This window comes from Ceratotherium simum, chromosome 14 (genome assembly GCF_057802395.1).
Source record: "Ceratotherium simum simum isolate JZ-2026a chromosome 14, ASM5780239v1, whole genome shotgun sequence".
Classification (NCBI taxonomy): Eukaryota; Metazoa; Chordata; class Mammalia; order Perissodactyla; family Rhinocerotidae; genus Ceratotherium; species Ceratotherium simum.
The window spans coordinates 10642990-10666877 of record NC_141913.1 but is presented as its reverse complement, the minus strand read 5'-3'; the positions used below and the strand labels follow the sequence as shown (position 1 = coordinate 10666877).

At 40.4% G+C, this 23888-nt stretch overlaps 1 protein-coding gene across 5 annotated transcripts in view; it reads right to left on the bottom strand.

Moving 5' to 3' along the window:
* Positions 1-23888, bottom strand: part of LOC147915259 (uncharacterized) — a 108725-nt gene that overhangs the window by 67715 nt on the left and 17122 nt on the right. For 3 of the 5 annotated variants that reach the window (XR_015554252.1, XM_087439023.1, XM_087439024.1), the window contains 2 exons: positions 21285-21358; positions 16197-17975 (listed from right to left, as the gene is read on the bottom strand). Coding sequence is in view for 4 of the 5 variants with exons in the window: in XM_087439023.1 (XP_087295149.1) it covers positions 17817-17975; positions 21285-21358 (233 nt within the window). In the remaining variant the exon portion in view is untranslated. Of the gene's footprint in view, positions 1-16196; positions 17976-21284; positions 21359-23888 lie in introns of those variants that run through there. The other 2 variants (XM_087439022.1, XM_087439025.1) reach the window with 1 other exon arrangement.

Here is a 23888-nt window from a genome sequence, read left to right as displayed (position 1 = left end):
AATAATTTTTAAAACTCTCATACCTCTTATGGCACTGACCTTCCACTGGGTATTAGGGTTACCTGAATATTTGTCTACCCCGCCCCCACGAGGCGGTAGGAGCTGGCACTTACCCATTTCACGTTTCTATTGCCACCTGCCACAGTGCCTTGTACATAGAAGGCATTCAGTACAAAGGAGTCGAATTGCAGTAATAAAGAAACACAGGAGGAGGGGGAGGAGGAGTTACTAATCAATAGGCACAAAGTTTCAGTTAAGCAAGACGAGTAAGTTCTAGAGATCTGCCGTACAATATCATGCCAATAGTCAACAATGCCGTACTGTGCACTTAAAAAATGTTAAGAGGTGATGAGAGATGTTAACTAAATTTATTGTGGTAATCATTTCACAACATACACATATATCAAATCATCATGTTGTACATCTAAAACTAATACAATGTTATGTGTCAATTATATCTCAATTTTAAAATGTTAAGAAGGTAGATGTCATGTTAAGTGTTCTTCCCACAATAATATAAAATTTTGAAAATAAATAAAATAAAATTTTAAAAACAAATAAATATAAAAGAACAAAGTGAACAGAATCCTAAACTGATCTTTATTTAATCTGAACTTAAGCTTTTCATAATATTAGTGTCTAGAAGAACCGAAGCAAACAGCCAAAGGTTTGTCTCAAAAGTAGACTAGTCTTCCCCCACAGGCTGCCTCTCCCCGCCAGTCACATGCCATTCTTGAGAAGCTGCTGTTTGAGAAACAGATGGGTTCCAATTGCATGACTAATGTCCTTTTCTCCCCAGCCCTGTGTTCGCTCCTTACGTAGTACAAGACCATAAAGCCAATTGAAACTGCACAGGTGGAGTGAGGCCCTTGAGGGGACAGATCTCTGTAGGGCCCTTTGCCTTGGAAACCTGGCTGTAACCGGGCATTTAGGAGGCAGTTCCAGGAAAAAAAAAAGAAGAAGAAAATCTGTCCACCAAGAGGAAGGTAGCGGCCAGCCCTCCCAGAGTAAGATAACAAAGACTTCGCATGCTTTGCACACAGCTAGGGAGGGCCTGCAAACTCACACCACTTATTTAGAAAAGTTTGCAAAAAGTTAAAAAAAAAAAGAATTCCTTCACAGATGGCAATTGTTAGCATGTCTTCAGAGTGGGTAGCTCTTTCAGCTGTGGCTCTTCTCTGTTGGGGCTACTTTTCACTATGGGAATTTGAGGGCACCCTCATGCCCTCACTCAAACCCATTTATCCACTCATTTCAACACCTTCTTTTTCCTATTTTCTTCAAATTAGCACCTTCCTCTACCCAGGTATCTTATGTAATGGTCAAGTACTACATATCTTGCTGACATTCTAGTCTTTAGAACCTTCTACTGGACACCCAGAATAAAATGTTTTAAGGACGCACCACTCCTGGGAAGCTCTTCATAATCAGCAATGCCTCAGTGGTGCATCTGGCCTCAGGATCAGGACTTCTGAGTCTGCAATCTTGGGCTAGTTGACGAGGTCTAGCGTGGAGCAAAGCACAGCCCTGTCAGGGGTTACCCATGACCCCCTTGTCCGAAAAACCTCTGTCTTCATGCCTATCTTTCTGGGCCTTTCTGCAGCATCTGAAACTGCTGAAACTGAAAACTCCTTCCTTTTAAGACTCTCCTCCCGCCCCGCCAGTGTTTGTTTTGGAGTCAGGCAGACCTAGCCGCCCACCCAGCAAGAAGCCCTGAGTCTTCCACTCTCTCTCTCCAGTGTGGTCTTGGGCCAGCTACTCACCCTCTCAGGGCGTCGGATTCCTCATAGGTGAGGATCCGTGGATGGTCTTTAGAGAAGCTATCCAAGGTTTCTCCTCCTCCTGCTTCCTGTGTCCTTTCCCTTTCCTCTGTCATTGAGACAAAGAAACAAAAAGAATCCTAAACTGATCTGTATTTAATCTGACCTTAAGCTTTTCATAACGTTTGTTTCTAGGAAAAAAATGAGCAAACAAAATGAAAGCAGTTCTCCATACATACTGTTCTTAGGGGGAAGGCAAATATGCTGAAATCTAAGAAATAATTGCTCACATGTGAGTTCTGAGTCAGACTTTTGAGAGCTTAGGGCAGAGGCAATATCTTGAAAACAAAGCTTTTTTGCTGCAGCAGGCAGGGATTTGAGAGACAAAATGTTGAAATCCTAAGGGACTAGGATCCTGGAGGCCTCAGCAGAGTTTATACCATAAACTAAAGAACAGGGGAAAATGTAGGATGACATAAAAATATTTTTATCTGCTTGAAAAAAAAAGACGAATTCAGTGATTGTAGGAAGAAGGATCAGCAGGGCTATAGCCAATGTTTAGGTCCCTAAGATGTGCCCTGTACAATGGTCCCCTCCATAGATAAAAACCTTGGACAGAAGGGGAGACAGAAACTTCAGATAACCTTAGAAGGTCTCCAGAGCCAAAGAGACCATTGCCTGGCTTCCTAAGGACTAGCTCAGAAGAATTCGAGTCTTATGAAAAAGCCTCATGTCCAACATGGCCCCAGAGGGGCAACCTAACAAAGCCTGAGGGAATTTCCTCGTCAGGTGAACCTCAGGGCAGCCTCATAGAACCATAAGCAAAAAGTTCCTGTGAGCCCACAGAGGAACAGGAAAGTGACTGAGCATGAGCCACAGTCCCAAAGGAGCCAGGGTTTGGGACAAGAAGGAGGAGGAGTGCATGATCCTCACAGACATAATAGGAAACCATGAGGACTAGAAAAGACAGAACTTCTCAGGAGATTGCAGCAAGGACAGAGGCCAGCATCCACCTCTCCCTCCAGGATGGTATATAAATCAAGCTGCAGAAACTTAGCTCACCCCCAGGGACAAAAGGTAACGGAGGGGAGGTGGGGAAACTTGCATTAATTGAGTTTAAAATTGTATTAACTACACTGAAATCCAGAAGTGATTGAGTTACCTTGAGTTGATAAAATTAAATTTTCTGTTCTCTGTGGAAATTGGGATGTCATGACTTCAGAGGAAATGTACATATATGGAAAGCTGAATGTCCTAACTATAAAATTTGAACTTGCCAAATGTAAAATAGGTATACTAATACCTATCTTACAGAATTATTGCAAGTTTTAAATGAGGTCAAGCATTAAAAGCACCTAGCACAGTGTCTGGATCATAAGGTGCAGGCAAAGATCTCAGGTCCTTTCCCTTCCAGCAGATCTCTCTCTCAATTCTCTAAGGAAATAAGCTAAGGAAATAACAGGATTTTAGCTATGCCAGACACATAATAATACGGCCCATGGGAGTGGGTGAGCAGTTTTATGCATAGACAAGAGTGGCAGTTCCTGCAGGACCAAGGTGGGCTCCACCCACAGGGAAGATGGGACCCCGGGTAGAAAGCAGGAAAGTAGTTGTGTTTTTTAAAGAGCTGGCTGACAAGTAACTTAACCCACCTAGGGACTTTGTAGTCTGTGAGTCAAGACTCTCAGTAAATTATTGAATGTTCTCCCCAGCACTGTATTTGGAAGAGATTTCAGGAGGAAGGGAGCAGAAAATGATTTGTGTCTTTCCACGTTTATTCTAGACAAGGAGTCAGCATAATACAGCCCATGAGCCAAATATGGCCCACTGTTTGTTTTTATAAATAAAGTTTTATTGGAACACAGCCATGCGCCTTTGGTTTATGTGCTGTCTATGGCTGCTTTTGAACTGCAACAGCAGAGTTGAGTAGCTGCGACAGAGACCACACAGCCTGCAAAGCTGAAAATGTTTACTATCTGTTCCTTTATAGAAAAAGTTTGCCAACCCCAGTACTAGCCAGTAATAACTTATCCTTCTAGAGTGCTTAGAAAGTATTTTCCACATATAATTCCTTTTATTTCAGACAAATATCTCAATGGATTAGGATATTTTATCAGTCATAGTATGATTGTGTTGCTGTGATGTTTCCTACATTACACAATGAGGAAGCTGAGGCTCAAGGTGTTCACGGTCTTGGTGCTGAACAGCAGAGGGGTCCTCAAACCCAGTGCTGTTTCCATCCCACTCTCCTATCACTCTCCTTACAACAATAACATCTGTAATGTGATCTGATAAAAGTCTTAAAGGCACACAGCATCATCTTAAGGAGCTGTAAAAGCAAAGCAGTACTTTCAACAACCTCTCTCTTAAGAGGCCACCAACAATAGCACCACTCATCAGAAATGTCCCCCTTGGCTTACCCTTAGAAGGGCTCACCCAATCCAAGGCGATATGAAAGTCCATGCCTATGGAAATGAGGTTGTTGGCCAATCTTGAGGTCATGTAGCTTGTGCCCCAAGTCACAAAAGGAATATTTACATCATCCCAGAGGCATTTTATAAAAATAGCATGTCAAGGTATAATTGTCAAAAGGTTAAAAACATAATTCTTATACAAATATATAGTAGGCACCTGTTGTTAATCAGGGAACCAGCAGGATGGAAAAACTGGTTCAAAGAGGTACACAAGATATGAATGTATGTATACACAGTGAAAAAAGGGTTGCTGGCATGAATGTTTACAGCAGCTTTATTCATAATGCCAAAAATTGGAAGCAACCAAGATGTCCTTCAATAAGTGAATGCATAAACAAACTGTACATCTGTGCAATAGAATATTATTCAGTGACAAAAAGAAATGAACTATCAAGCCATGAAAAGATATAAAAGAAACTTAAATGCATATTGCTAAGCAAAAGGCTACATACTGTATGATTCTAGTTATATGACATTCTGGAAAAGGCAAAACTATAGAGACAGTATAAAAATCAGTGGTTGCCAGGAGAGAGGAGAGAGGGATGAAAAGGTGGAGCACGGAGGATTTTTAGGACAGTAAAACTGTATGAAACTATAATGGTAGATACTTGACATTATATAATGTCAAAATCCATAGAACTTTACAGTATAAAGAGTGAACCTTAATGTGTGCGAAATTTGAAAAAATCACTTTGGAAGTTGAGGGATCCCAGGAAGGAAGGCAGACTGTGACATGAGAATGTGACTGTATTACAAATGTCTGAGAGAACCTCACTGAAGAGGAGAGGGAAAAGGTGCTAACCTAACTAACTTCGGAAATGAGTGGAGTCTGTAAGACTAAAGGCAAAGGAGCTGGACATAAGCACTGCACTCTAGTGGATAAAGGGGTTTCCTGGGGGGCACGGAGGAACAATTCTGATACTGCTCTACATCTATCCTGGAACTGAACAATTAAGTAAGCGGATGGTGGATGGTGGGAGTAAGGCTTTTCACTCTTGAAGTGAGAATTTACAGGTAAGCCAGGGGAAGAATGATCCCGGTGGTTAGAGCTGGAGACATCAGTAAGAACTCATGTTTAGCTTAATACAGATACAGATGGTTACATACAGAAATATTCATAGACGCGTGTATACACATGGGTTAATATACATATATAAATTTCCATGCTGTCAGCTGAGAGGGTCTAAGGGAAACAACAGCATTAGCAACAAGTACACCCAGCACCCAGTATCCATGAGTCCATATAAATAAAAGATTGAATAAATTAATAAGTGGGGGAGAAGTGACAAATCTCCCATGAAGAAGAATTCCCAATAATTTATGTGGATCTTTTCCCCTCAAGGAGGAGAAGCAAAACTCCCCACTCCTTAGGAATGGACTGCACATGGTGACTCCCTTCCATAGAGGACAGAGTGGAAAGGGGGAAGAAAAGAGTAAGTTTACAATGGAGAAACCTGACAAACGCTGTTGTCAGCCAGGTGATCAAGGCCAATATTAACAGTCATAAATCATATGATAAGATGTAATGAAAATGGCAGTTTACCTCTGTGGTCTTTCCGCCAAAAGCCAATAAAACCAGTCTAATCATGCAGAAAACATCAGACACATTCTCATAGAGGGACATCCTACAAAATATCTGACCAGTACTCCTCAAAACTGTCAATGTCATCAAAAACAAAGACAGACTGAGAAACTGTCACAGCCAAGAGGAGCCTACAGAGATCTGACAACTACATGTAAGGTGGTATCCTGGATGGGATCCTGGGACAGAAGAAGTACATTAGGTCAAAACTAAGGGAATCTGAGTAAAGTATGGACTTTGGTTAATAATAATGTATCAATATTGGTTCACTAATTATAACACGTTCCATACTAATGTAAGATGTTAAAAATAAAGGAAACTGAGTGCAAGGTATAAGGGAATCCTCTGTAATATCTTCACAATTTTTCTGTAAATCTAAAGCTGTTCGAAAAAATAAAGTCTATTTGTTAAAAAATGAAAGTTGCTAAATTAGAAACAAAACTATACTACACAGCAATAGAGCCATAACTTTTGGAGTTATCTCTTCAGCCAGACAGAAATCATCCACCCCTCTGCTGGACAAAAATCATTGGCAGCTTATCAGTTATCTTCATTACCATCCAGCTTCACAGACTCTGAGCCATAATCAACATACATTGTCAAAGTTTCGTTCCCCTAGAGGTTCTGATGGTCCTTAGATGGGCTTATTGGTCAACGTGACAGGAAGACATTTCCACGGATATACATTCATCCTTTTATCTTACTTCCAGGTTTTGGATAATTTTATCTTAACAAATATAACTCGTAATTCTTATACTGTTTTCTTCACAGAAATCATCACTACCAGCTAGATCCATGGTTCTTAACTGGTAGGTCATATGTAGGACTGCGGCATCTCACAAATCCATTGCGAACATGCAGCCAACTATTGATCAACGTGTAAATTTCCTTTTTTGCACAACTAAAATACTGACTGTTACACAGTGAAAGATGAAACACAGGAAGGGGCTTGGATCAAGATGGCAGAGTAGGAAGATCCTTAGCTCACCTCCTCACACAAACACAAAAAACTACAGCTACATATAGAACAACTGTCTCTGAGAACGACCTGAAGACTAGCAGAAAAGATTTTCCACAACCAAAGATATAAAGAAAAAGCCATTGAGATGGGTGGGAGGGGTGGAGATGTGATCTAGTCAGGACCCACACCCCCGGCGCTGCGACCCACAAGCGGGAGGGATATCACAGCCGCGGAGGTCCTCCCAGATGAGCGAGGGGCCCGAGCCCCACATCAGGCTCGCCAGCTCGGGGTACCTGCACCAGGAAGACGAGCCCCCATAACAGTCTGGCTTTGAAACCAGCAGGGCTTATGCCCCAGAGAGCTGGAGGACTACAGGAAACCGAGCCACCACTCTTAAAGGGCATACACACAAACTCACTTGCTACGAGTCCCAGCACAGAGGCAGCAGTTTGAAAAGTGCCTAAGTTATACATGAAGGAGATTCATTGACTAATTTTAAGGCATGTGCTAGAGGGGCAGGGATCTGTTGGAACTTTCTCCAGGGATGGAACAGCAAGGGCTGTGTGTGTTGGGGGCAGGGGGGATGGTGTGTGTGTGGCATTTTTTTGCTCTCCTTCTACCTAGCTGGCCCAGCCCTGGCAGGCACCATTTCTAACACTCTCCATCTACATTGCTAGCTTCACTTGCCCTGCCCCAGCATTCTCCTGCAAACATGTCCTGCCTGATGCCCCTCCAAAGGGGCTCCCACCCTGCTCCACCCAGCGAGTGGTCCCAGCCAGCCCTGGAGGCCCTCCAAAGCGGCTCTTGCCCCACGGGGCCAGCCCCATACACAAGAGTGCCACAGTAACTGCAGCCCAGGCACAGCAGGAGAGCACACGCAGCCTACACAGGGGACACACCTGGAGCACCTGGCTCTGGTGTCCAGGGGGGACTTCACTGCTGGGACCCCACAAGACACCATCTATATAAGGCCACCACATCAAGACTGGGAGACGTAGCTGATCTTCATAATACATAGAAAGAAACACAGGGAGTTAGACAAAATGAGGAGATGGATATGTTCCAAATGAAAGAAAGAGACAAAACCTCAGAAAAAGAACTAAACAAAACAAAGATAAGCAATGTACCAAGTAAAGAGTTCACAGTAATGGTCATAAAGATGCTTACCCAACTCAGGAGAAGAATGGATGAACACAGTGAAAACTCCAAGAAAGAGATATAAAATGTAAAAAACAACCAATCAGAGCTGAAGAATACAATAACTACAATAATAATAAGAAGAAGAATACAATAAGAAATGAAATACACACTAAAGGGAATCAACAGCAGATTAGATGATGCAGAAGTATGGATCAGCGATCTGGAAGACGGGGTAGTGAAAATCACCCAATCAGAACAGCAAAAAGAAAAAAGAATTTTAAAAAATGAGGACAGCTTAAGGGACCTCTGGGACAACATTAAGTGTAATATCATTCTCATTATAGGGGTCTCAGAAGGAGAAGAGAGAAAGAAAGGGACAGAAAATTTATTTGAAGAAATAATGGCTGGAAACTTCCCTAACCTGGGGAAGGAAGCAGATATCCAAGTCCAGGAATCACAGCGAGTCCCAAAAAAGATGAACCCAAAGAAACCCACACTAAGACACATTATAATTAAAATGTCAAAAGTTAAGATAAAGAGAGAATCTTAAACGCAGCAAGAGAAAAACAACTAGTGGGACTACATCAAACTAAAAAGCTTCTGCACAGCAAAGGAAACCATCAACAAAACGAAAAGACAACCTAACAATTGGGAGAAGATATTTGCAAACCATACATCTGATAAAGGCTTAATCTCCAAAATATATAATGAACTCATGCATCTCAACAACAAAAAAACTAACAACCCAATAAAAAAATAGGCAAATGACCTGAACAGACATTTCTCCAAAGAAGATATACAGATGGCCAACAGACACATGAAAAGATGTTAAAAATCATTAACTCTCAGGGAAATGCAAATCAAAACTACAATGAGATATCACCTCACGCCCGTCAGAATGGCTATAATTAACAAGACAGGAAACAATATGTGTTCGAGAGGATGTGGAGAGAAGGGAACTCTCATACACTGCTGGTGGGAGTGTAAACTGGTGCAGCCACTACGGAAAACAGTATGGAGATTCCTCAAAAAATTAAGGATAGAACTACCGTATGATCCAGCTATTCCACAGTTGGGTATTTATCCAAAGAACTTGAAAACACCAATGCATAAAGATACATGCACCCCTGTGTTCATTGCAGCGTTACTCACAATAGCCAAGACTTGGAAGCAACCTAAGTGCCCATCAAGGGACGAATGAATAAAGAAGATGTGGTATATATACACAATGGAATACTACTCAGCCATAAGAAACGATGAAATCCAGCCATTTGTGACAACATGGATGGACATTGAGGGTATAATGCAAAGTGAAATAAGTCAGAGGGAGAAGGTCAAATACCATATGATCTCCCTCATTAAGTAGTAGATAATAACAACAATAAACAAACACATAGAGACAGAGATTGGATTGGTGGTTACCAGAGGGGAAGGGGGGAGGGAGGAGGGCGAAAGGGATAATTCAGCACATGTGTGTGGTGATGGGTTGTAATTAGTATTTGGGTGGTGAACATGATGTAATCTATGCAGAAATAGAAGTATAATGATGTACACCTGAAATTTATACAATGTTATAAACCAATGTTACTGCAATAAACAAAAAATTTTAAAAAAATGCCTAATTCTGTAGGATGTATATTCATCTTCATATATTTTCAGTATTTAACACTAATACAGCAGTGGCTTAATATGGCTTTTATAATGGAGAGACAGTTAATTAGTTATGCTAGTAAAAAACAAACTTTAAAGCATTTAAAAAAAAAAAAAGAAAAACAACTAGTTATGTACAAGGAAATCCCATAAGACTATCAGCTGATATCTCAGCAGAAAGTTTATAGGCCAGAGGGAGTGGCAAGATATATTTAAAGTGCTGAAAGGAAAAAACATAACCAAGAATACTCTACCCAACAAGGTTATCATTCAGAATTGAAGGAGAGAGGGGCTGGCCCCGTGGCTTAGTGGTTAAGTGCACACGCTCCACTACTGGCGACCCGGGTTTGGATCCCAGGCGAGCACCAACGCACCGCTTCTCCAGCCATGCTGAGGCTGCATCCCACATACAGCAACTAGAAGGATGTGAAACTATGACATACAACTATCTACTGGGGCTTTGGGGAAAAAAAAAGGAGGAGGATTGGCAATAGATGTTAGCTCAGAGCCAGTCTTCCTCAGCAAAAAGAGAAGGATTAGCATGGATGTTAGCTCAGGGCTGATCTTCCTCAAAAAACAATAAATAAATAAATAAAGTATCTCAGAATTGAAGGAGAGATAAAGAGTTTCCCAGACAAGCAAAAGCTAAAGTTCATCACATCCAAATTGGCCTTAGAAGAAATGTTATGTTAAAGAGACTTCTTTAAATGAAAAAGAAAAGGCCATAACTAGAAATAAGGAAATTATGAAAGAAAAAATCTCACTGGTAATGGCAAACATATAGTAAAGGTAGTGGATCAACCATCTATATAGCTAGTATGAAGGTTAAAAGACAAAAGTAGTAAAATCTTCTATATCTACAATAAGTAGCTAAGGTATACATAAAATAAAAAGAGGTAAAATATGAGGTCAAAACATAAAACGTGGAGGGGGAGCAAATGTAGTGCTTTTAGAATGCATTCAAACTTAAGTGCCTTTCAACTTAAAATAGACTGCTATATACATAGGTTCTTACGTATGAACCTCATGGTAACCACAAACCAAAAACCTATAATTGATACACAAAAAATAAAGAGAAAGGAATATGAACATAACAGTAAAGAAAGTCATCAAATCACAGGGGAAGAGAGCAAGAGAAGAAGAAAATTACAGGTCAATATCCCTGATGAACAGATGCAAACATCATCAACGAAATGTTAGCAAACTAAGTTCTATAATACATTAAAAGCCATGATCGAGTAGATTTTGTCCCAGGAATACACAGATGATTCACTATCCACAAATCAATCAATGTGATACACCACATTAACATAATGAACAATAAAAATCATACGATCACCTCAATAGATGCAGAAAAAGCATTTGATAAAATTCAACTTTCATTTATGATAAAAACTCTCAACAAAGTTGGTATATAGGGAACATACCTCAACATAGTAAAGGCCACATATGACAAACCCACAAATCCAATGGTGAAAAGCCAAAAGTGTTTCCTCTAAGATCAGGAACAAGACAAGTATGCTCACTCTTGCCACTTTTATTCAATATGGTATTGGAAGTCCTAGCCACAGCAATCAGACAAGAAAAAGAAATAAAAGGCATACAAATTGGAAAGGAAGAAGTAAAACTGTCACTATTTGCAGATGACATGATACTATATATAGAAAACTAAATACTCCACCAAAAAACTATTAGAACTAATAAATGAATTCAGTAAAGTTGCAGGATACAAAATCAATACACAAAAATCTATCGCATTTCTATATACTAATAATGAACAATCAGAAAGAGAAATTAAGAAAACAATCCCATTTACAAATGCATCAAAAAGAATAAAATACCTAGAAATAAATTTAACCAAACTTAACCTGTACTCTGAAAACTATAAAGACACTAATAAAAGAAACTGAAGACAACGTAAATAAATGGGAAGATATACCATGATCATGGATTGGAAAAATTAACATTGTTAAAATGTCCATACTACAAGCAATCTACAGATTCAATGCAATCCCTATCAAAATACTAATAGCATTTTTCACAGAACTAGAACAAAGAATCCTAAAATTTGTATGGAACCACAAAAGACCTCAAACACGCAAAGCAATCTTGAGAAAGAAGAACAAAGCCAAAGGTATAACGCTCCCTGATTTTGAACTATACTACAAAACTACAGTAACCAAAACTGTATGGTCCTGGCATAAAAACACACACACAAACCAATGGAACAGAATAGAGAGCCCAGAAATAAGGCCACTTTTATATGGTAAATTAATCTACAACAAAGGAGGCAGGAATATACAATGGGAAAAAGACAGTCTCTTCAATAAATGGTGGTGAGAAAACTGTACAGCTACATGCAAAAGAATGAAACTGGACAATTTTCTTACACCATATATAAAAATTAACTAAAAATGGATTAAAGTCTTAAATGTGAGACCTGAAACTCCTAGAAGAAAATATAGGCAGTCAGCTCTTTGCTATCGGTCTTAGCAATATTTTTTTGGATCTATCTCCTCAAGCAAAGGCAACAAAAGCAAAAATAAACAAATGGGACATCAAACTAAAAAGCTTTTGCACAGCAAAGGAAACCATCAACAAAATGAAAAGGCAATCTACTGAATGAGAGAAGATATTTGCAAGTCATACATCTGATAAAGGGTAATATCCAAAATATATAAAGAACTCATACAACTCAATAGCAAAAAAAAAAAAAAATCATATTAGAAAATGGGCAAATCTGAATAGACATTTTTCCAAAGAAGATATACAGATGGCCAACAGACACATGAAAAGATGCTCAACATCACCAGTCATAAGGGAAATACAAATCAAAACCACAATGAGATATCACCTCACAAGTCAGAATGGCTATTATCAAAAAGACAACAAATAACAAGTGTTGGCGAAGATATAGAGAAAAGGGAACTCTCGTACACTGTTGGTGGAAATGTAAATTGGTGCAGCTGCTATGGAAAACAGTATGGAGGATCCTCAAAAAATTAAAAATAGAACTACCATACGAGCCAGCAAATCCACTTCTGGGTATTTATCCAAAGAAAAGGAAAACACTGATTTGAAAAGATATATGCACCCCTATGTTCACTGCAGCACTACTTACAATAGCCAAGATATGAAAATAAATTAAGTTTCCATTGATAGATGAATGGATAAAGGAGATGTGGTATATATATACAATGAAATATTACTCAGCCATAAAACAGAATGAAATCTTGCCATTTTCAACAAGATGGATAGACCTAGAGGGTATTATGCTAAGTGAAATAAGTCAGGCAGAGAAAGACAAATACCATATGATTTCACTTATATGTGGAATCTAAAAAACAAAACAAACGAACAAACAAAACAAAACAAAAACAAACTCATAGATACAAAGAACAAACTGGTGGTCACCAGAGGGGAGGAGGGTAGGGGGATGAGCAAAATAGGTGAAGGGGATTTAGAGTACAAACTTCCAGTTATAAGTCATAGGGATGCAATGTACAGCATAGGGAATATAGTCAATAATATGCTAATACTTTTGTATGGTGACAGATGGTTACTGAGCTTGCTGTGGTGATCATTTTGTAATGCATACAAATGTTGAATCACTATGTTGTATACCTGAAACTAATATAATATTGTATGTCAACTATACTTCAATAAAAAAAGGAAAAAATAATGGCAAACATGAAAAAAAAAGATGAAACATAGAGGTGAGAAGGTTTTGAAAAGCAATATAGAGCTATGTGCAACTTACTGTGAGTAAGGGTGGTAAAATGTGTATTTTATCGGGCCAGTAGAAAAGGCAAATTTAAACATGTGAGTGAAAGGCCAAGGCAGTGAACAGACCTTCTCAAACAACAACATGCCCTGAAAAACTGCCAGGTGAAAGAGACAATAACCGTGGATGCTTTCATAGACACCATGAGAAAGTATTAAACCCTAGGAGTGATCACATGGTAATTTATTGCTTGCTTGTTTACTATTGTTTTGAGTCTTTCAATCTCTTCAAGTATGCCACCAAAATTCTAGCATGCAAGAACAGACTAGAAACGTAAGAGTTGAGAGTCATGAGTCAGACTGTCAAAATGTCAAAAATAAGAGACAACAAAAAGGATAGGAAGAGGGTGAAAGGCTGCAAGATTTCTGACCCTATCTGCAAAGCCTCTGCTTTCACGATTAGGCCCCAGGAAAACACTTCCGGGCCTGTCTAGGCCACTATTACATTTCAAGAAGACAGCTCATCGTTGGAGAATTCATCTCCAACCAACCCATCCCAGGAGAGAGAAATGAAGGGGTGGAGGGAAAGCAATTTTTCATCTAGCTGAGCCTTAGACCACTGTCAACACTATAATTATATTACGCTTGCTGTTTATTTTGGTAATTTATCGGGGTAAGGTACATGGGATAATTTAAAAGCTAAATTTATTCAGCCACTTATAAAAACGTTCAACTGGCTTATGTGTGGAGCAATAAAGTGTGAAAGTGACACAGCATCCAAATTGTAGCCATGTGTGCCTTGGCATTTTTATTTGGCGGAAAGAAAATGGTTAAGCCTTAGAGATTGTATTTCTCTCTGTTGCTCTGACTCTGAGGGAATAATGAGTTCCTGCTGGTGACGCAGTGGCTTGGGGAGGCAAACATAGAGGTGGTTTGGTGCAATTCCAAAGCTGTGTGTGAGCCTTCACCACAAAACCCTGGTTCTGCGGGAGGGATGTGAGTGGACCTTGCTGAAACGGGCTGGGAGTGCCACGTGTTATGCAGACTCTCCCCTGAGATCCCCAAGCACTTCTCAAACATGAATTAACTTGAACACCTTTACTACAGAGCACAGGGCACAGTTAACTCATTCATATATTCATCAAAGATTCATACAGTCAACCACATAGGGCCTCTCTACTATGTTCCAGATCCTGTGCCCGTGCTGGGGATCTTTCTTTAGTTTCCTGGAAAGTGAATCCCAAGATAAAGTCTTCATTTCCTTCTTCCAACACCCATTCTAGATTTCACTCACCTTTGGCCAGTACTCCAGACAGTTGAGGCTGCCTGCTTGGTCTGACGCAGAAGCTCTGCCCTGAGTCCTTAGCTGCCTTGGCCTCATCAAGCCATAGCTGTTGAAGTTGCCCATTTACTGTTACCCCTAGCAGGAAAGCACCAAGAGATACCCAAGAGAGTCGTCTGGGTTCCAGTCAACTCCTTCATGCTTTCATTATGTGGGAGCCACCCTACTCCTCATGGTAATTAGGGTCAATTTCACCCACCAAGGTAGTAATTCTTTTCTTTGCCAGTTCTTCCACTAACATGAGGAGTCTAAAATGAGCTGGCAATAGTCACAACTTCAAGTTGACTTACTGCCTGGTGTTTCTCTTGTGGGAACCAGGACCTTTAATAGGGGAGAGCCTAAAGTTGCAAGCTTGAGAAGCAGTGATTGTGAGCGGATCCACACCTACTTCTATCCCTTGGTTCGCATACCTGTGAATTCTAGTTATTGAAAAAACAGCACCATAGCCACTGATTTAGTGCATATACTGCACACTGGAGAACAGCACCCTAACCCTACAGGTTATTGCCCCAAGGCTAGCACCCTAGCTGAGCCTTCAATAATCTTTCCACTGTCCCATTAGACTAGCTAGCTACTTCTGGTGGATCAGATATCTGGTGAGACCAGTGGATCTCATGGTCATGTGCCCATTGTCACAATGTTGTGCAGTATGCCACTTCAACAGACCAGGAATTCTGTGAGCCTTGGATGGTGGTGCTAACAGAGACATGTGGGCAGCACAAACTGAAATTGAAATCATTCTGCCACCAAGTGGGAGGTCTGGTCTTCTCAAGGCTCATCATTACTTGTCCACATCCACAGGATGAGACATGTTGTCTACTTCATTGTTGAGCGCTTCCTCTACAGTGGGAGTTCTCTGGTGGGCATTAATGTAAGATATAAAGATACACACACTTTGTGCCCACAACCATAGATTTGTCCTCATGCCTCTTCCTCAGATTACCTTATCATAGACCTTCCAGTCTAGTTCCTTCTGGGCCTTGACCAAGCAGCCAAGCCATTCACTTTTGTCCCAGAGTTCATGTCAATCTGTATCTCAGGCCATTTCTCCCTCTTTATAAAGTGAGCCACCAAGTATGCTGCTTGCATCTCTGCCCACTGGAAGAATTACCCTCACCACTCTCTGTTAAGGCCACCCTGAGACGGGCTATAACATGGCAGCAGCTATAACGTGGCAGCAGTCCATTTCCAGCCAGCACCGAGATCGTGTGATCTTTCTCTTCCACTGTACTGGTAAATGGATGGTAGGTGGCTGGTTAACTTTCCTGCTGTGGTAGGTTCAGGGCAGAGATGTGATATAAGTGAGGCTCCTTGGCACTTAAGTCTGTGCTTTTCCTTGGCAACCCACCCTCTCAAAGCAGAGAGTAATGCTGGGTTGGGGAATGCATAGTTTCTCCCGTAAGTTCCTTCCCCAGTAGGTGGTCAGTACTACTCTAGTGACGGGCCAGAACATGACACCCTCTACAGAGCAGGTCAGAAAAATATGTGTGTGCCAGACCCCATTCTGCCCAGTTGTGGGGCTGTGGGGGGGCGGGGGGGGGGCGGCCCCCGGTGGGGCAACATACTTTAGGCTGTGGCTGTTATGACCAGTTTGAATGCCATTGCTATAGAAAATGAAAAACCACAATTTGGTTTGGGCCAGTCCTGGTTCACAAATTGTGTTCCAGCCAGCTGAGAGATTGGCATTCCTAGGAGAATAGGGAAGTTAAGAAACCTGCAAGAGGTCTGCCTTGTGTTGATTTTTCCAGGGATTTAGAAGTTGCTGGATGCTTCGAAGTATTGAGTGACTAATTTCCCTTCCTTTTTTCTAAAATCTCACATGGTAAGCATTTATTTCCTGAAAACCTGCCAAAGAGTAAATTTTTTCAGAGTTGAAATATTATTTTAAAATGTAAAAATGAAGTCCTAATAGCAAATATTATCAAAGTAGGCACTTGAATCTACATACAGCAACTTAAGAAGTATTGCCTTCTTTTGGTTTCAGGTTTTGGGAGTTGAAAAAAAGAGAACTTCCAGATCTTTCTGAAGTGCTTATTTTTCTCTGAGATTCAGGTTTGCTTATTGGATGAGAATGGTCAATCCAGGACAGCTGGCAACTCCAGGTAAAAATGTACCTACGATTTGTTTTTAGTTGTGTTATTATACCTTTCAAGCTAAGGCTGCAGATTGGCAGTGCCCTGGAGAAGGGAGAGAACTGGACACCACCCACACTTCCCCTTTAGGGAGGCTTCCAGACAGAGCCTGGAGCAGGCTGCACTGGAACTGACCCAAGGCAGGTCTCCCTGTGCTACCCTGAATCAGAGCCGCACCCTCAGAACCAATCTTCACTTGAGCCCACTGGAGATGCCTGTCTGGGGACACATACAGATTTGCTAAATAGGTGTGTGTTGGTGTGCTAAGAAATGTCTCTGTCAAACCATAATTTAGGTTGGAGGATGATGATAAAATAGTGTGGGAACCACTACCTGTTTTTGCCATTTAGTGAAAGTGTAGGCTTTTCATTCCAGAAAGTGCTGATTGAAAGTAAGGTATTTTGTCTCAAGAAGTAGATGTGCATTAACCTGAAATGTAAAAAATATTTTCCAAAAGTAACCATATACTGTATTTTAAAAGAAACAGTTTAAGTGCCTTGTGTATTATGAAATTCCTTTAATTAGTAAGTTGCATTATTTATGGACTGTTGGAAGACAAATCTTTCACTGTACAAATTGCCAATTGATCATTTGGGAAAGGAACGATAGGGTCAGGAAGAGCTCTTTATCATACTAATGCAGAAAGACACACAAAGCCTGACCCAGATATAAAAAGGGGCCAGCACTTCTAGCAGATGCTATTCATGGTTGAGATGAGGAGGCTGCTGCCTGGGAGCTCTACGAACAAAGAAAATGATGAAGAGGTGGGGGGAAAACATTGCCCAGGGTGAAACACAATGGGGAGACCAGGAGGATCTGGGAGGGGTCTAGCTTCAGTAAAAAAAAAAAAAAACAAGATGTAAAAGGATTCCATTTTTCTAGCTTCTTCTCCACCCTCCCCCTCCATTTGAATCCAATGAGACAATATATTTGATTGCAAAAATCTACCCTTTCCCTATGTTCCATCACCGTTATAGTCATGAGAGAATTGTATTAATTTGGATAACACTAGCTGCTATAACAAACAGCCCCTCAAAAAAGTGTATAACGGCTTAAAGATCATCGAAGTTTATTTCTTGCCCATATTTCAGTATGAGGGAGATATTCCTAGTGGTTTGGCAGTTCTCTTCCAATGGCGATTCAGGAACCAAGGCTCCATCTGTTTTGTGGCTGTCATTTCCTAGGGCCTTGTCATCTTCTGCATTCAAACACTGGAAGGAAACAAGTAAGAAGAGGGCACATCTGCCTCTTAAAAACCCTGGCTCAAAAGTGACAAGCAAATTCTACTCACAAACCACTGGCTAGAACTTAGTTACAGTCTATACCTGCCTGCAAGTGTGCAAGAAAGGTAGTCTAGCTGTGTGCCCTAAAAAAAGAAGAAATGGATTTCTTTTTTTTTTTTCAAAGATTTTATTTATTTATTCCCCCCCCAAAAGCCCCAGTAGATAGTTGCATGTCATAGCTGCACATCCTTCTAGTTGCTGTATGTGGGACGCAGACCCAGCATGGCTGGAGAAGCGGTACGTCGGTGCGCGCCCAGGATCCGAACCCGGGGCCGCCAGCAGCGGAACGCACGCACTTAACCGGTAAGCCACCGGGCCGGCCCAGAAATGGATTTCTGAATGAATGGCTTGCTATCTGTTTGGAAGCAGATAAATGTTTTATTCATCTTTGCATGAGTGCCTCCTGCTGTGCATTGCAGGGTTCGTGTAGGCAGACATTAGTGAAATGAATGCTTGAGTGACTACTGAGATCATAATAATCATAGTAATAATAATAATCACATATTGAGAGCTTGTTATGTTTATTATTATTATTACACCTTTATAAGTTATTTACACATATTATCTTACTTAATCCTCAAAGTTTCGTGTACTTTTACAGATGAGGAAACTGAGGAACAGAGAGATTAAGCAACCTACTGAAAGTCATACAGCCGTTACGTGGCAAAGCTGGATTCTGAATCGAGATTCTTCATTCTTATCCACTATGTTTTGCTACCTCCCAGAGCGTAACTTTTTTTTTTAATTTTATTTATTTATTTATTTCTCCCCCAAAGCCCCAGTAGACAGTTGTATGTCATAGCTGCACATGCTTCTAGTTGCTGTATGTGGGACACGGCCTCAGCATAGCTGGAGAAGCGGTGCGTCGGTGCGCGCCTGGGATCCGAACCCGGGCCACCAGCAGCGGAGCGCACGCACTTAACTGCTAAGCCATGGGGCCGGCCCCCCCAGAGCGTAACTTTTAATCACAACTTTTATTCATGCACACAAGAAACCAGCTGTTAGAATTTTATAACCCAAAGTTTAGCACGACATAGTGTAGTATATCTCAAATTGGATTCCTGGATGGGGTCTATTGAGTTCACTACAACAATTTTGAAGTTTTGAGTTTCCATTTAAAAAATACAACATGGAGAGTATGACTCTCAGTCTGCAAATTTATGTGCGGAAAAATGTATTACTTAATTCTCTGTAATTAAACTTAATTTCTAACATTGAGTCTACCATTCCCCCAGGAGGACAGACAACTTAACCTCAGATCTCCTTGCTCCCTCACCCCACATCTCCATGGTTTTGCCACAACTCCATGACCTTTCACAGATCCCAAATATCAAAGCATGGGGGGCTGTGTGGGAGGAAGGACATCTGTCCAAACAAGTAATCACTGAGATGTAGTTCCCCAATCTCATGCCAGTGCCTCCCACTGGCCAAATCCAGGCAGAAGCCAAAAGGCAAGAGGACCCAGTCATGCAATTCATAACAGTCAGCCTCCGAGAGCACAGATCAGGATGGAGCAGAATGGAGAGTGGGTTTAGAGGTACGAATGGAAGATAAGCAGCACATTGAGGAAGGCTGTACTTAGAAATGGCATTCTCATCTGGAGGCTTAGGGAATACAAACTAAGAAAGCCTGCAAATGATTTCTGCTTTTCTGACCCACCACATCCCTCTCATGAGGTCACAGGCCTAGAACCCAAGTACCTGCTTGAATGGCTGGGGTAGCAGAAAGGGAAGGGCTGCAGAGGGAAAACACAGGGAGAAATCAACAAATAAATATCTTGAAGTATTATCTCAGCAGTATAAGCACATTTTGGATCATCTGGACGACCATCTTACAATCTATTACTGCCACAAGATTTCAGGGCCGACATTTACATTTAATAATGTATTAGCCAAGTATTTCTTTGTTCATTAACTCCTATGGTCCATAAATATTTATTGAGCACCTACTGTGTGCCAGGCACTGTTCCAGACACCGAGAATACAACAGTGAAAAAGGCAGAGAAAGGACCCATCTGCAAGGAGAGGTCATTCCAGTAATAAAGCTCTTTTCTTTATTGTCATGGGCTGATGAAACAAGAACACAGGCGGATTTCATGACAAAATCATCATTTGGGCCAAAGGCTAAATTGTATCACGATGCACTGTAAAAATCTAGGATTTTCACAGTATTTCAAAAAGAAAACAATATTGTGAAAATGGAATCATCACACAGCAGACAGAAATGCCAAACTAAAAAGGAATCAATACTAAATTTATATTGCAAGCCCCAATTTTATTTCAACAAAATGTATTAGTTGTTCCTTATTAATGTTAATTTGAATTTTATTGATTTTGAAGTTCTATTTCTATTTAATTTGTATATTTGTAGTTATATAAATGCCATAAGCATGAGAAGTTTACATCTACTTTTATGATTGTTCACTTAAAAAACATAAAATAATTTTAGTCAACACAAGGGGTCTGTGGAAATGTTTTCCTTAAAAAAAAAAATACAGGGAGGCCAGCCCAGTGGCGTAGTGATTAAGTTCACGCACTCTGCTTTGGCAGCCCAGGGTTCGCAGGTTCGGATCCCGAGCAGGGAGCGACGCACCGCTCATCAAGCCATGCTGTGGCGGCATCCCATATACAAAATAGAGGAAGATGGGCACAGATGTTACCTCAGAGCCAATCTTGCTCAGCAACAAAGAGGAGGATTGGCAACAGACGTTAGCTCAGGGCCAATCTTCCTCACCAAAAAACAAAAAAAATTCTTCTTCATCAAAATTTGGGAAACCCTGGGGTAGGGGAATCGGACTCAATGCAATTCAAATCTTAGCTTCCCCACTGACCAGCAGGTTATTCAATCTCTCTCGGTCCCTACCTCCTCCTCTATAAAATGGGGATAATACTAACATATCACAGGGACTGTGTTGGGGATTACACCAGATAATGCATGTGAAAGAGTTGTCTGACATGTTGCATATCTTCAGTAAATGCTAATTCCCTTCCCTTTCTCATAACATTTTCAAAATGAGTGATGAAAAGAAAATACTTGAAATAGGAAACTAATAAGGCCATATCTTTAAAGAATTCCTTCCTCTCAAGAAAATGGAACCATAATTTGCCTGGAAATTTTCAGAGTCTTGTCAACCAGAAAACTGTTCAACATGCAAATAAAAGGAAAAAGAGGAAGAAGCCATAGGTAGATAAGAAAGGCAACACTCATGCTACAAATCTAAGTGAAAGTCTAGCTCACAATTTTTGAGGACTGTTGGAGACACAATCCCTCAAAGGTTCTGTTCCCACGTAGCATGCTCACACAGCAATAACCTACAGAAAAGAATTTTAAGAAAGGGCTGTTACTTCTCTGGATTTGCCCGTTCTGAGTATCCAAATCCTCCCTGTAGTAGTTTGGATGGGGATTGTTGTTCCTCACTTTTCAGGCCATTTTGGTATTTGTATTTGCAAAGGCTCAAAGTTCATTTCAAGTCTAGCCTTTAAATACAGCTGCCCATTCGATTTGTTAACCCAGGTAATATCTTTTTCTATTCTCTAAGCCCTGCAACTCCCTCTGACTGTCTTGAAACTTTAGTTACTGCTTCAGTCAGTACTCTCTCTCTCCTAGTGAATATATCCCGGGGTCAAAGGAGATGGACTTATTTTGCTGCCTTTGGAAAGAAGAATCACTTCCTTGTTGGGGGTTCAAGCTAAAAACGGATTTCCGCGCTGCACAGAGCAATGGTTCTTCCAGTGTAGCATTGGCAATTACCTCCCCAACCCCCTGCCGCACTCCCACATACACATTCCAAGAAAGCTACTCAGGACTCTGACTCTGTAACTCAGAGTAGAGTCAAGAACACAGTTGAGGATCAGGGAGGGTCAACCACAGCAGGTGATAACTAAGCTGAGTCTTAAACACAAGAAGGGTTTGACCAGTTAGAGCAGGGGAGAAAGGCATTCCAGAAGGAGCAAAAATGTATGTAAAAGTTATCAGACATAAAAGGAACTGAGAGTAACTCAGTCTGACTGCAGACTGCATGGTTGTGAGGAAAAGCAAGATGAGAAACGTATGATATTTATTTATGACTTTGAAGTCAAATACACTCAAGTTCAAATCTCAGTTGTGTAAAGATTTTTTAAGTTCTCTGAATCTTGGTTTCCTCATTTGCATGCGATATCTCAAAAAGTAAGCAATAAATGAGATCATGTATATAAAGTATGAAAAACAATGATAGCATATGATGTGTGCTTAGCACATAGAAACTGACTATTAATATGATTATATTAATATAACAGGGTGACAGATTAGGCAAGGCCATATGGATAGTTTTGAATGTGGAACCAGTTCAACTAGGTCTTGAAAGCTATTTGGAGCCACTGAAGGATTTTCAGTTGGGAATGGATTGATCAGGTGTTTTCATTAAGGCACACATTCAAGCACAAGGCGGTTTGCTAAGCACTGTGGGGAAGGTGTTTGAATAAAAATGCTGTCTTAGACTCCCAGTCTATGATTCAGTGCCATCAATGCTGACAATTTAATGTAGGTCTGGTGCTGACTTCAAAACAGGAAACTCTTCACCACTTTCCATTTACAAAGTGGATGGAAGGAAGCTGGAGCTGAATGAAGAAACATTGTAGTGGAAAGTCTAATCAGAATCAAGCAGCAGAGATCTCTTCTAGCCCTGAGAGCAAAGTGCTTCATTTTCCTCTAAGAGGTATTAATAAAAATAATACATGTGAGAGTGAAGGTCACAAAACCTCATGAAATAATCATAACTTAGTAATTCCCTCTGATGAAGGTATGTGTCCCTTATTCTTTAAACTGACATAAATAGCCATTAGAGGAACTCCTTGAAAGAAAAACACCATCAAAATCAAGATAAACCTTCTTGACTTACGTGGCATGGAGCTGCTGAGTCGCTCAGAGCAAGTGAAAATGAAGTATTCTAACACAGCACTATACATACCATTTTCTGTAATAACTTACTTAAAATTTGCATTGACTAAGGCAGTTGAAGGTCAGTACCAGTCCCAAGTACCAGAACCCACTTCAGATAGGAATATATCTAAATACAAAAAGTTCACATTTTTTTGTCTCTGTTTTTCCACTGTACTACTTTGGAGGAAATATTTCCATGCAAATGCTGACCTCTTGTGGTAAGAACAGTTACTTCAAAGACGGTATCATCCCAATGGAATTTAGGATAATTTATGTCATGAACAGAAAGATGCAAAGTAAGTTAAATGATCACATTTTCATGGCAAAATTAAAAAATCTTCATCCACAAAATGCTCTTTCCTTGGCAATCTCAATCTAGTTCTTTCATTTGCACTGCCTTACACTCATCAAATCAATATTTAAGAATTTATTCACCAATTCATTGACTGACACGGCATTTCCAATTCTGTGGCATTACCAACAGTACTGAAATAAACATTCTTGTACAGGTTTCTTTGTACACATATGTAAGACATCTTCTTGTGTTCATACCTACAGTAGAATTGTTGAATTGAAGGATATTACATCTTCAACCTTACTAGAATGCCAAATTCTTTTCCAAAATGGTTGTACCAGGTGACATTTCCATCAGCTGAGTATACATGCCCCACATCCTCACCAACATTCATCAGGCTTTTTTAAGTCATGCCAATCTGATAGATGAGAAAACAATATCTGTGTTGTTTTATGCATTTCCCTGATTACTCGTGAGGTTAAGCATCTTTTCAGGTTTCCTCTTCTGTATGAATTTCCTGCTATGTCTTGCCATTTTTAACTTGATTGTTTGCCACTTTTTTATTGATATATAAAAGATTTAGTATATTCTAGACACTAATCACTGGTTATATGAATTACAAATAT